Source organism: Lepidothrix coronata, unplaced genomic scaffold, assembly GCF_001604755.1.
Source record: "Lepidothrix coronata isolate B3197 unplaced genomic scaffold, Lepidothrix_coronata-1.0 Scaffold110, whole genome shotgun sequence".
Taxonomy (NCBI): Eukaryota; Metazoa; Chordata; class Aves; order Passeriformes; family Pipridae; genus Lepidothrix; species Lepidothrix coronata.
In genome coordinates, this window is record NW_016690290.1 from 1,351,940 (window position 1) to 1,364,558 (window position 12,619).

Genomic DNA, 12,619 nt, shown 5'->3' on the forward strand with positions numbered 1-12,619 from the left:
TGTCTGGCTCCTGGGGGCTGCTGACCAAAATCTTTGCTGCGGCATGGCCATCCCAACTGCACTGTAGGGCTCTTCCTGCTCCAGCACCTTGGCAGCACCTTGGGGTCAAAAGTAGGTATGAAGTAGAAAATAATTCTGTGCATTGTATTATGAGCAAGAGTGGAATGGAGATGCAGTGGGAACCTTTGGAGATCCCAAAGGCCTGAGATACCAAACCCAGCCCTACTCTTAAAAGCATTAAAGAGCTCCAGGCTGTGTCCAGAGTGAGTCCTGCAGCAGCATCTGGCTCTGGATGGCTTGGGGGTGGCTTTGGATTCACACACACTGTAGCAGTGTGTTAGTGGGATGTGGCCAGCACAGCCTCCACTGGCATGCTGGTGAACTGGGAAGACTGGTGACCCTCAGTATATTGGATCCTTCCTGCCAGCCCCAGCTCTGCTCTCCACAAACTCTCCAGCCTCTCTTCCCTGGGGTTTTTCCTTCCCTTCAGCTGAGCCAATGTGGAAAATTTTGAAATCTTGGAAGCAACCTGACCTGCTGGAAAAGTGCAGTGTAACGGTGGTGGTCGAGAGCCTTGGCTCCCCTCTCTGTGGGGCTCCCCACCTGGCGGCAGCGTGGCGTGCCCGCCTCGGCCTGAGGATGCCGGGATGCAGTGCCAGCTCCTGGCCCAGCAAGCTGGGACAGGCTTGGCGGGACGAGCGGGAGGCAGCCTCCAGCCTGGGCTGATTCCTGGCTTCCTCCACGCTCCCAAGCGTCCTGCGTTTTTGCTTGGTTGGATCATGTATTCCTCGCCTCTCTTTCCTGAAGACGAGGAGTGATTTACAGGTCTCCAGAAAACACAGCTTGGCTGCTTCGGAAGGGAAAAACAAACCAACCAAACCCCCTCTCTGCTTGCTATTTTGCCTTCCCACGAAGGGGGGTGGCCCCAGGACCCGCCAGCCCTCGGTGTCCCCGCCAGCCCTTGGCATCCCCAGCAACTCTCAGCTTTCTGCAAGGAGCAACATTCCCAGGAGATGTGGGTCCCTCTTTCAAGATGTTCCCACCTTGAGCTGTCTTCTCTGGGAAGCTCACATATCCTCTGTGGGTCAGGACCCACCCTGAGCATTTGTTTTGGGGTAATTTTGGCCCTACAAGGAGTCCCTCTTGGCCAGAGCATCACCTCGCCCCGAGGAGCTCCCCCTTCTCTGGCTGCCTGAAGGGGCCCCTTGTGCAGCTGAGCCCCAGACAAGGCTCCAATTGTGTCCGTGTGCCCCGATGGTCGGGGCTTCTGCCGTGGTGTCCACGTGCTGGAGCCACGGGAAAAACGGCTGTGTCCAACCCGCACCCGCAGGCTCAGCTTTACTGAGCTGCTGGGCTTTGGGGAGGCTGTTCTGGAGCCGGGGCCGTTGCGATGGGGAGGTGATGTCTTGCATTTAATGCTGCTTCAGTGACAGGGATGGGGAAATGAATGTCGGTTCCGCTGGCTGCCTGGGGGTGCATCTCATGGCCCCCACCAGGCTGTCCCAAGGACTCGATGGGATCCATGGACTGAGCTGCCATGGGGCAGAGCGTGGCAGCTTGGAGAAGGAAGGAGCAGAGTGTGGAGCTGACCCTGGGAGCACCTCCCACAGCCAGGGCAGCAGTTCCCCAAGGGGCAGGGCTGGTGCCTGGCAGGTGATCCTGGCAGCACCACATCCTCTTTTCCAAGCTGCCACTTCCTACCTCACAGCAGTGTCCCATCCAGCAGCACAGTGGGTCTCCCACTCCGTATGAGGAGGGTCCCCCCCAGGGGATCCTTGTGCTGTTGGTGAGTGCTGGCACTGGCATTTGAAGCTCAGCTGGTGTTGGTGGCACAGCCAGCCCTTCCTGCTCCCCGGCGAGCCCTGGCTGGGGGCGAGGATCAGCGCCAGCCCTCGCCAGGGAATGAATGGGGAGACAAACAGAGCCGCTACTGTTGGGGCAGCCCAAGGCCCGCACTCGGCCTCAGCTTCTCTGGAGATGAGGGGGTGCCCTGTCATCCTGCTCTCTCAAAAGGCAAGCAGTCTCCCATGACATCTTCTCTCTGCAGCTAAGAACTGACCCAGCCCCCTGGAGAAGCACAGGGATAAATCCTGGTTGTGATCCTGTTGGGTCCCGTGATATTACAAGCCAAGAGAAATGTCCTCATTATTTCCAGAATATTGAAGTCTAATAAATCCTGTCCTGCCTTATAGGATTTATTTCTCTGTTCATTGCTAGGAGACTCAGTCCCGTGTAATCCTATTGCTGCTCCAGGAGGTGGGGAGAGGCTTTCTGAAGCACGGACCTGGCAGGGCTGTGGGCAGGAGCAGGCAGCCCTGGATGGAGCTGTTGGTGCCTGCAAGCATCCCAGTGCCAGCCCCTTTCCCAATATGTCCTGCTGTCCCAGAGCTATGCCAGGCCTGGCATGGGTTCACCAAAACACATCTCATCTGATGTTTGCGGCATGGCTGGGCCAACAGAACACTGATCAGCAATTAGCCAATTAATGTGGCATGGCACGGCACAGCCTGCTCCCCTGTCCCATGCATGTCTGCCGTGCTCCCCTAAATCCCACTTTAAGGGCCTCTGACACCTTCTCACACCAGAACCAGCGGGAAGAGCTGCGAAAAGCCAGGAGAAGCCGGGCTGGGCACAGCCAGTCCCCTGCAGCCCAGTGCAGAGCCAGCCGTGCCTGGCTCGTCATACACCAGGGACCCTCCGGAAGACAATGACAGACACGTGAATATGGCTGGAAATTTTGCCACTGAAGTGTTTTCCATAGCAACCGTTGCTGGGGCAACCTGCATCCCGAGCAGCATCCACCCCGAAATACCCAGCCCCATGTCCACCAGAGCCAGCAAAGAACCACAGCTTGGGACTGGTGAGACCCTCACTGTGCCCCACCACCAGCGGCACAGGGATGTTCGGGCAGCGCCAGCCCAGCTCTGAGCATCCCCAGTGCCACAGGGCCCCTGGAATGCTCCACTTTTGATCTTCTTTTTGGCATTTTGTTTTCTCAGAGGTGGGAGAAGCCAAAGGGAGACCTGTTGGTGCCTGTTGCCCCTCGGGCGCTTGGCTGTGGAAGCAGGGGTGTGCAGGAGCCATTGCCAGCTCAGGGTGCTCAGCAGATGCAAGCAGTGATTTTGGCTCCAATGGACCAAAAATGGGATCGAGTTCGACAGGGAACACTTTGATCTGAGCATCAGCACAGGGAGAGGGAAAAATGAAATCCCCACTGCTTTGAAGTCTGAAAGAAGGGAGTTTGCGGCCCCTCGGCACCTGCCTGAAACCATATGGTGGGAGCTTTACCCTGGGGACACCCCAGGGATCCCAGGAGACCCTTGCTGCTGGCTGGGTGGGCCCACACGAGGCTCAGGGTCTCCAAACACACCATGGCCTCATGGGATCAGCTGCATTGGTGGGAGAGGGGCTGGGGAGCTTAGAGCCCATCCCAAGGATGTTCATGGCACTCAGTCCCTGCACTGTCACCACTGTCACCAACAAGAGGAAACCACAGTCCCCTGTGCCGGGGCAGCTGCGGTTTGCGGGTGCAACCGCAGTCTCTGCCTCCGGATATCTGCCAACCTCGGCTGTGCCTCAGTGTCCCTTTCTGCCAGCCATGAGCAGGGAAACGTGCCTGCAGCAGGGGACAGCGGTGGTGGCTCTCAGGGAGTGGAACAAGCCCTGCTTTTTGGAGAAGGGCATGTGTTTGCAGTCTGGCCTCTACATTGCCACTGCACGCTGATGTGGCCTGTGGCCCAAAGGTAACCCCTGAGGGTGAGAGGAAATGCCATTGCGGGGACTGTGGCCGGAAGGCACGGGCAGGGGCAGGGGCACATTCCTCGCCTGCCCCCGCACACAGCACTCACTCACTGCCTGTGGCTCTCACGCAGGCCCCCACGCCACCCACTCGCCCGTGTGCCCACGCAGCTGCATTCACCCCTCGTGTCCCTTTCCGTGGTTCCCTGTGTGCTCTCGCATGCTCGGGGAGCAGCGTGGGTGTCCGTGCAGCTTGTGCGTGTCCACAGGTCCTGTGTCCCCACACAGCTCACACATGTGCATCCCACAGCTCCCAGGGAGCCCCACGGCCCTCCCCACCTGCTCCCTGCTGATGGCAGGGCCTGCGGCACAGCACACGCCAATGCCAGGTCCAGGCTCACCAGCTGTTGGGGTGCCCGTGGGCCACGTGGGCGGGCTGTTGGAACAGGCCAGGCGGGCGGCAGAGGTGCCATGTATGCCACGTGTGCCATGGTGTGCCATGTGTGCTCTGCCATGTGAGCCATCGCACCTGCACTCGCCCGTTACCTGCCCCTTACATCCCCCTGCCCACTACACACCCAAGAACACCCCAGTTATGCTCCTGTCACCCTTTGTTGCACACCCATTGCACACCAGTTACACTCCCATTACCCTTTGCTCACTACACACCCACTGCACAGCCTCTGCCCTTCATTTCCACACCCATTTGTTGCACACCTATTGCAGGCCCTTACACAAGTTGCCCTCCACTGCACAGCTGTTTCACGCCCGTTACACTGCCCTTACCCCTTGCTGCACACCCGTTACACACCCACTGCATGTCTTACACACTCATTGCCCTTCACTGCACACCCATTACCCTCCTTTACACACCCGTTCCACGCCCTTTACACACACATTGCACACCCTTTGCACACCCGTTCCACGCCCTTTACACACACATTGCACACCCTTTGCACACCCGTTCCACGCCCTTTGCACACACGTTGCACACTCGCCCCGCCCCCTCCGCCCCGCCCCTCCCGGGCCCCGCCCCTGCCTGGGGCCCCGCCCCCGTGGGCGCAGCCAATGGCGGCGGGCGGGGCCGGGGCCGGGCGCGCGCGGCGCTATAACGAACGCTCCGTGTGGCGCCGCCGCCCGCGCGCCCCGGCCCCGGCCCCGCCGCCCCCGGCCCGGCCCGGCCCGGCCCGGCCTGGCCCCGGCCCTGCTCCCTGCCCGGCCTCCGCCGCGGCCGGCCCGGCCCCGCGGGAAGATGAACTACCTGGTGAGCGGGGCGCGGGCGGGGGGAGACACGGCGACGTGCGCGGGGAGACACGGCGACGTGCGCGGGGACAGGCGGGACGCGGGGGAACGGCTGGCGGGGGGCCCCGCCAGGGAGGAGGAGGAGGAGGAGGAGGAGGAGGGGATGGAGGAGGAAGGCCGCAGTCCCCCCACCATGGGTTGGGCCCCCTCGGTGCGGCCGATCTCGCTGGCGTGACCTTGGCCGAGCCCCGCCGCACCGGGGCGGTCAGGCCTTGCCCGCCCTCCGTCGCTCCCGGCGGGTCGCGGCTCTGCGGGACCCGCGGGGGCCCCACCGGGGCCAGGGGCCTCCCCGGGCCTCCGCCCCCCGCCCCGCCGGGCAGGGTGGCACCGGCGGCGGGCAGGGCCCGGGCAGAGCCGCGGGAGAGCCGGGGATCGGGCCCCGCCGCCCCGGGCGGGCCGCAGCCCCCCCGGGCAGCGCTGGCAGGTGCCGTCCTGGCCCGGGCCGGGGACCCCGCGGGGCCGGAGGGGCCCAGGCCCGGCGGCGGGAGCCGTGGGGTGGCCACGGACACGGCTGACTCACCGCCCCGGCACTTCCTCCCCGGCGGCGGAGGGAAGGGGCGGGAGAGGCAGAGGAGGCCCCCCGAAACCGGGGAGGAGGAAGGGCCCGGCCCCTTCCCAGCACCACCTCTGGGAAGAGTGGGTTGAGCTCCAGCGGGGAATCCCTCGGCGGTCGGAGCGGGCAGATCCCGCTGGCGCTCGGCGAAGCCCCCGGCCCGCGGGGCTCGGTGCCGGCGCTGAGCTGCCGGCCCGCCGGGATGACGCCCCCGCGGCCGGCGGGGCCCGGCTCACCGCCCCGGCGCGGGGCTCTCTTCCAGAACGTGCTGGCCAAGGCGCTGTACGACAACGTGGCCGAGTCCCCGGACGAGCTCTCCTTCCGCAAGGGCGACATCATGACGGTGCTGGAGCGCAACACGCAGGGGCTGGACGGCTGGTGGCTCTGCTCGCTCCACGGCCGGCAGGGCATCGTCCCCGGGAACCGCCTCAAGATCCTGGTGGGGATGTACGACAAGAAGCAGCAGCAGCAGCAAGCGCCCGGCCCGGCGCAGGGGCAGGCGCCGCCGCAGCCGTCAGTGCCCCAGCCGGCTCTGCCGTACCACCACCAAGGGGGATACACCCCGCTGTCGCCCGCCTCGCAGTACACACCCATGCACCCTGCTTATGCCCCCCAAGGGGACAACGTCTACCTGATGCCGGTCCCCAACAAGGGACAGCAGAGTCTGTACCCGGGCTCGGCACCCACCGGACAGTTTCCTCCTGCCCCGGCTAAGCAGCCACCCACCTTCCCGAAGCAGGCACCTCCCCACACCTTCCCCGGCCCCGGCCAGGAGATCTACCAGGTGCCCCCCTCCCTGGGCCAGGCAGCAGAGGCGTACCCCGGGGGTTCTGCCAGTCCTCCCCAGGATGTCTACCAGGTTCCTCCCTCAGCTGGTCAGGCTCAAGAAATCTACCAGGTGCCCCCATCGCTGGACATGAGGAGCTGGGAAGGGCACAAGCCCCAGGGAAAGGTAGGACGGGGAGACTGAAGTGGGGAGCATGTTATAGTCGTGGGGTGCTCTGTGGTCCATGAGTGTGAGTGGGTGGCAGGGCTTGGGCTTATCAGCCCACTGGTGTCTCTTGGAGTGGGCAGCCCTTGTGCCCATTGCTGGAGTTGTGTGGGCATCCTTCCCCACACTGCTGGCAGGAGGGGGTGCAGTGAGGGAGTCTCTGCAGTGGCTGTGGTGCCCTGGTTGACCTGGGCTGCCCCGCTTGGGGCTGGCACAGCATTTGGCACTTGGGTCCTCATGGTCTCTTGTGTAGGCTCTGCCATTGTCACCCAGGGCATGGCAGCATGTCTGGTGTGGGCACAGAGTGCTGATAACCCAAGGGCTCCTTTGGCCAGATTCTGCAGCTGTGGAAGTAGCTGTGGTACCCAGCACAGTGCTGTGAGGTTTCATTCCTGCTGGGAGCACGGGCAGGAGCAGGCAGCGGGTGCCAGCATGTCCTGGCTGTGCCAAAGAGCCTGCCGGTGCTTGCTGGATTTACTGGTGAGGCAAGGGTGAGCCACCAGCCTGTCCCCAGCATGGAGCCTAACAGCTCCATCCCCAACACCAGGCTCCTCCTGGCTCTGCCCCTTCTCTGGCACGTCATCCCAGGGAAGAGGAGTGAGGTGCTTTTGGTATCGCGTTTTCTGGGAAGGCTACCTGACTCACACCCCTGGGAAGTAGCCAGTGAGGAGAGGGAGCTGCCAATCACATCCAGGGCATGAGGAGCATCCTAAAACTGAGAAACAGCCTGACACCTCAGCCCTTCTTAGCACCAGTTGGGCAGAGTGCCATGACCCTCTAGGTTTGGTTATTTGGCGCACTCGTGTCGCCATGGAACGACCAATTCGGGGGTGAAGCCGTGGGCAGGGGTTTCCAGGCGTAGGCAGATCTCTGCTCACAGCTCGATGCCCGAATCGGCTCTTCCGTGGTGCTCCCCGCGGCCGTGCCGGCCGGGCTTTGTCTCTCTGCGAGGCTCTATCGCCGCTATAAATAACCGGTGAGATCATCCCGTCCCCGGCAGCCTGCACGCCCGGCCGGGGAGCGCCCTCCCGTGGCACCGCCATGCCCACGCCGCACCGGCGGGTACGGACCGCGCACCCAGCCCCTCTGCAGCCCCGTGCTGCGTCTGGGGGGGATGATGCAGGCTGGGGGGGTGCTCGGCAGTCCCTACATCACTTTTCCGTCTTTTTCCAGGTGCTGGTGCCCACCCGCATGGGGCAGGTGTATGTCTATGACTCCCCCAAGGGGGAGCAGGTTGAGTATGATTTTCCTCGCCACCTCATCTCCACGGGCTCCCAGGAGATCTACGACGTGCCACCTGTCCGAGGGGGGGTCCCGAGCCAGTTCAGCCAGGAGGTGAGGCTGCTTGTGGGATCGAGGGGGTATCTTTGGCTCCATCCTCTAGAATGGGAAATGACCTGGCACAGCTGGGGATCCAAAGCTGGGCAAATTGCACCCAAAACTGTGCACTTTATGAAGCTTGGAACTGCTTCTGGGCACCTCCATCTTTCCCAGTTGGTCCCTGGGCAGAGATGAGTACCCATGCCATCTCTGATATATCATTCTGTGTCCCCCTCTCCAGGTCTATGACACTCCCCCCATGGCAGTGAAGGGTCCCAATGGGCAGGACCCAGGGCAGGAGATCTACGATGTGCCCCCCAGCGTGGAGAAGAACCTACCCCAAACTGTAAGTGCTGCTAGGAACCTCCCAGCTTCTCTATTAGACAGATTTTTATAGGGAAAACAATAATTCACTCTCCCAGGGATCAGTTTCCCCAGAGATGTGATGGTGTCCCTGGCACTGGAGGCTTTCAGGATACCAGGAGGCAGGGTGCTGGATGTTCACATCCAGGGAATGAGTTTGGATTCCGTGATGTTCCAAGGTCCCTTCCAACCTGGGCTGCTCTGGGATGTTGTGATTCCTGTCCCAAAGGGCAGGGGAACCCCTGGGGTGCGTGGCTCCATCCTGGTGCCCACCCAGTGCCATCGTGCATGCCCAGAGGTGGCTCTGTGCCCCACAGCATTGGGTAGCCCGTCTGCACCTCTGTGCCTGAGCCAGGCCAGCCCTCCCAGCAGTGCTGACAGTGCCTGCTGCTCTGCCCTTGCAGGTGTACGATGTCCCCCCCTCGGTCAGCAAGGACGTGCCGGATGGCCCGGCACGGGAGGAGACCTACGACGTGCCCCCCGCCTTCGCCAAGCAGAAAACCTTCGACCCCTCCCGCCTCGTCCTGACCCAGCAGGAGCCCTACTTGCCAGAGGATGTCTATGATGTGCCACCGGCAGCTGGGAAGGGTGCTCCTGAGCAGCCGCTCTCCCACGAGATCTACGACGTGCCCCCCAGCCTCAAGAAGCTGGGGGGATCCACCTTCCCCTCCCAGGAGGTGTACGACGTGCCCCGGGACCTGCATGCCCCGGGTAAGGGCTCCGTGGACACAGAGGGCGAGTACATCTACGATGTCCCACCGCAAGTGGACCGTGAGGCCAAGGGCGCCGACGCCAAGCGCCTCTCAGCCTCCAGCACGGGCAGCACCCGCAGCAACATCTCCACGTCCTCACTGGATGTGGTGCCCGTGAAGGAGCCGGCCAAGGGAGCCGGCAAGGAGTTCTCCCTGGACTTGGACGCCGCTATGGAGACACTGGCCAAGCTCCAGCACGGCGTCAGCAGCGCCGTCTCCTACCTCATGTCCTTTATCGGCACCAACTGGCGCAGCCCCGAGCACATGGAGGCCAACGCCGCCAGCATCCGCGGCGCGGCCGAGGGCGTCCGGACGGCCCTCCGGGACCTGCTGGAGTTTGCCCGGGGGGCAGTGGGCAATGCTGCCCAGGCCTCCGACCGCTCCCTGTACGCCAAGCTAAGCAAGCAGCTGCAGAAGATGGAGGAGGTCTACCAGGCCCTGGCACGGCACGGCCAAGCGCTGGACGCTTGCCACTGGGCCCCCAGTGCGCTGGCCAGCAGCAAGCCGGGCACGGATGACTTGGAGCACTTCATCATGCACTCACGTGGTGTCCCTGATGACACCAAGCAGTTGGCTTCCTTCCTGCATGGCAATGCCTCCCTCCTCTTCAAACGGACAAAGCCGGCGGCGGAGAGCGGTGGCCATGGGCCCCCTCACCCCTCCGACAAAGCCAGCAGCATCCAGTCCCGGCCCCTGCCCTCCCCACCCAAGCTGCTGGCCCAGGAGTCGCCCGACGGGCCCTACGAGAACAGTGAGAGTGGCTGGATGGAGGACTACGACTATGTCCATCTCCAGGTGGGCACAGGTGGGGGGGCTGCTCCCCACAGGGAGCATTTGTGCCGGTGCCTCCCCGGCACAGGGGGATTAGGCAGATCTGCTTCTGCCACACGTCTTGCTCTTATCCTCCAGCTTGAGGGTTGTGGGGACCAGGGGTGTCCTGGGGCAGGTGGGAGCTTGCTCTGGCAAGGCTGATGTTGCTGACCCCTTCCATGTCATGCTCCTGCAGGGCAAGGAGGAGTTTGAGAAGACCCAGAAGGAGCTGCTGGAGAAAGGCAATATCATCCGACAGAGCAAGGACCAGCTGGAGCACCAGCAGGTAAGGGCACCAGGGCAGGCAGGTAGGCACTGCTGGGCACAGTGCCCAGAGCAGGCAGGGCCCCAGGTCCTGCTTCCCTCATAACCTCTGCTGCCGGTCTGACCACAGCCCTCTTCCCTGTCTGTCCCAGTGGAGGGTTTTGTCTTGCCTTCCATACCATACCAATGCTGTGCCAGTGGAGAGGGGCATAGACACCTGGCTTCTGGAGAGGGGTGTGGTACAGTTGTCCTGGGGCTGGCACTGTCCCTTGCTCTTTTCCCTGGGGCTGGTGGCCATGGCCACCCGTGCTGGTGGCTCTGGGGAGGGGGAGCAGGTGCTGGCTCAGTGGCCACCCTGCCTCACACTCAACCCTCCCACAGCTGAAGCAGTTTGAGCGGCTGGAGCAGGAGGTGTCGCGCCCCATCGACAATGACCTGTCCAACTGGAGCCCTTCCCAGCACTACGGCCCGGCACGGGGCAGCGGGGCCCTGTGTCCTGCCGACCGCCAGCTCCTCCTCTTCTACCTGGAGCAGTGCGAGGCCAACCTTACTACGTTCACCAACGCTGTCGACGCCTTCTTCACCGCCGTCAGCACAAACCAACCCCCCAAGATCTTCGTGGCCCACAGCAAGTTCGTCATCCTCAGCGCCCACAAGCTCGTCTTCATTGGGGACACGCTGTCCCGCCAGGCCAAGGCCCAGGATGTCCAGCACAAGGTGATGCACTACAGCAACCTCCTCTGTGAGATGCTCAAGGAGATCGTAGCGACCACCAAGGCGGCCGCCCTCCACTACCCTTCTCCTGCCGCGTCCAAGGACATGGTGGAGCGCGTCAAGGAACTCGCCAACAGCACGCAGCAGTTCAGGATGGTGCTGGGCCAGCTGGCAGCCATGTGATGGCCTCAGGGCCACTGTCCCCTCTCTCTGGCCCCCACCCCTCCCCAGACATGTGTTCCCCTCCATGGGGGTCCTTTCCACCTGGTGTAAGCGGACATGTACATAGAGACTCATGCACACCGGGGGGCTGGGGCTCCATGGGGAGGGGAGTGATGGGCTGCAGCCATCATCTCCTTCCCTCTTCTTCCCTCTGGCCGGAGGCCAGGAATGGTTTCAGAGCTGTGCCCGTAATGAAGCAAAGCTGGGAGGTGCATCTATGCCCAATCCTTCCCTGCTGTCCTCTCTCTATACAAAACCGGCAGCTGGCCCTGGTCTGGAGGGCATGGGGCCGTGTCCCTCATGAGACAAGGATGTGCCTGGCAATTTGAGGTGTTGCTGTGGCTGCCCCGCTCTCGGGGGGGACACCAGAGCCACTCTACAGTGGCCAGCAGATTCTAATGGTGTGGAAGCCATCCCCTGTGGTGGTGGGACAGTATGACACAGATAGGTTGTACTGTCCCCCTGTGTGCTGGAGCCTGGGGATAGGGGTCCCCAGGGGGGTAAGGGATGGTGGGGAGCTGCTGGGGCAGGAAGGGCCTAACCTGTGCGTTCTCACGTCTCGGGGTGTGATACAGTACCAGCTGTAACCGAAACGCGAACTGAAATTGGTGCCTTTTGAACACAGGGGAAGCTTCCGCTGGTTCCCGGAGCTACCGCGTGGCAGCCCCCTCCAAAACTTGGCCCCAAGTCCCCCAGCAGCATAAAGATTTGCCTACAAACCCCCTCCATCTCCTGGGTATCTGTGTGTGCCTGCTGAGGCGAGAGAGAGCCCCTGGTGCAGGGCTGGGGGGATCCTGTCCCCCTAAAAGATCTCGTAGCCAATGGAGACTGCTGGTGCACAGAGGTTTAATGGGGCATGTGGGGGGTGGGGGAACTGAGGGGTGGCAGTGCAGGGCAGTGGGGCCACTCTGGCCCTGGCTTGAGGTGGGGAGGGCATCTCTCACAGCACATTGCCAGGGTTCATGGCCCACCATGACGGCTGTGGGTTTGGTGTGATAGAGAGGGTGGTAGCCCTCACCCCCAGCCTTGGTGGTCCTGGGCACCCATTCCTTCCAGCACCTTTGGGACACCAGTACCCCAGCCTCATGTGGACCCAGAGTACTGGGTCCATGGCACTCTCAGTCCTAGGGGCATCCCTGCTACAACTCAGGGACCATGGCAGATCCGTGGACCCCCCAGCATCGCCAGCCCAAAGACATCCCCTCTACCAGCACCCTCAGTGGTGTGACCCCCAGCCCCACGGCACCCCCATGCCCGCAGTACCGACAGGGAACCAGAGCCCGGTGCCACGCAGGTGGCTGTTGAGGGCCTTGCGGGTGACACCGGGCTCCACTGTCACCGAGAAGTCCTCCAGGCTCAGCTCTGCGATGCTGTCCATGCGGCTCAGGTCGAAGCAGACGCCGCCCTGGCACAGGGGCACCGGTGGGTCTTGGCACAGCTGAGCACCGAGAGCCCCTGGGGGGTCAGGGGGTGCCGGGGAACCGATACCTGCACGGCATTGACACCGCCCTCGAGGCCGGTGCCGGTGCCAAAGGGCACCATGGGCACACGCCGGCGGTAGCAGAGCGCGGCCAACTCCTGGACCTGCCC

At 63.0% G+C, this 12,619-nt stretch overlaps 2 protein-coding genes across 3 annotated transcripts in view; one reads left to right on the top strand and one right to left on the bottom strand.

The window, feature by feature from the left end:
• The first annotated feature begins 4,946 nt into the window (after window positions 1–4,946).
• On the top strand, window positions 4,947–11,260 carry BCAR1 (BCAR1, Cas family scaffolding protein). Of its 2 annotated transcripts, XM_017824451.1 has the most exons (7): window positions 4,947–5,002; window positions 5,856–6,545; window positions 7,758–7,919; window positions 8,146–8,250; window positions 8,672–9,814; window positions 10,026–10,115; window positions 10,475–11,260. In XM_017824451.1, the coding sequence occupies exons 1-7, from the start codon at window positions 4,991–4,993 to the stop codon at window positions 10,988–10,990; spliced, it is 2,718 nt and encodes a 905-aa protein (XP_017679940.1). In that variant the 5' UTR covers window positions 4,947–4,990; the 3' UTR covers window positions 10,991–11,260. The 2 variants fall into 2 exon arrangements, with proteins under 2 accessions (XP_017679940.1, XP_017679939.1); XM_017824450.1 differs by lacking the exon at window positions 4,947–5,002 and having other exon boundaries at window positions 5,796–6,545.
• A 290-nt stretch (window positions 11,261–11,550) lies between these two features.
• Window positions 11,551–12,619, bottom strand: part of LOC108501874 (probable D-lactate dehydrogenase, mitochondrial) — a 6,278-nt gene continuing 5,209 nt past the window's right edge. The window contains exons 2-3 of the mRNA XM_017824161.1: window positions 12,518–12,613; window positions 11,551–12,434 (exon numbers count right to left, since the gene is read on the bottom strand). Coding sequence (XP_017679650.1) covers window positions 12,246–12,434; window positions 12,518–12,613 — 285 coding nt within the window. The 3' untranslated portion in view covers window positions 11,551–12,245. The remainder of the gene's footprint in view (window positions 12,435–12,517; window positions 12,614–12,619) is intronic.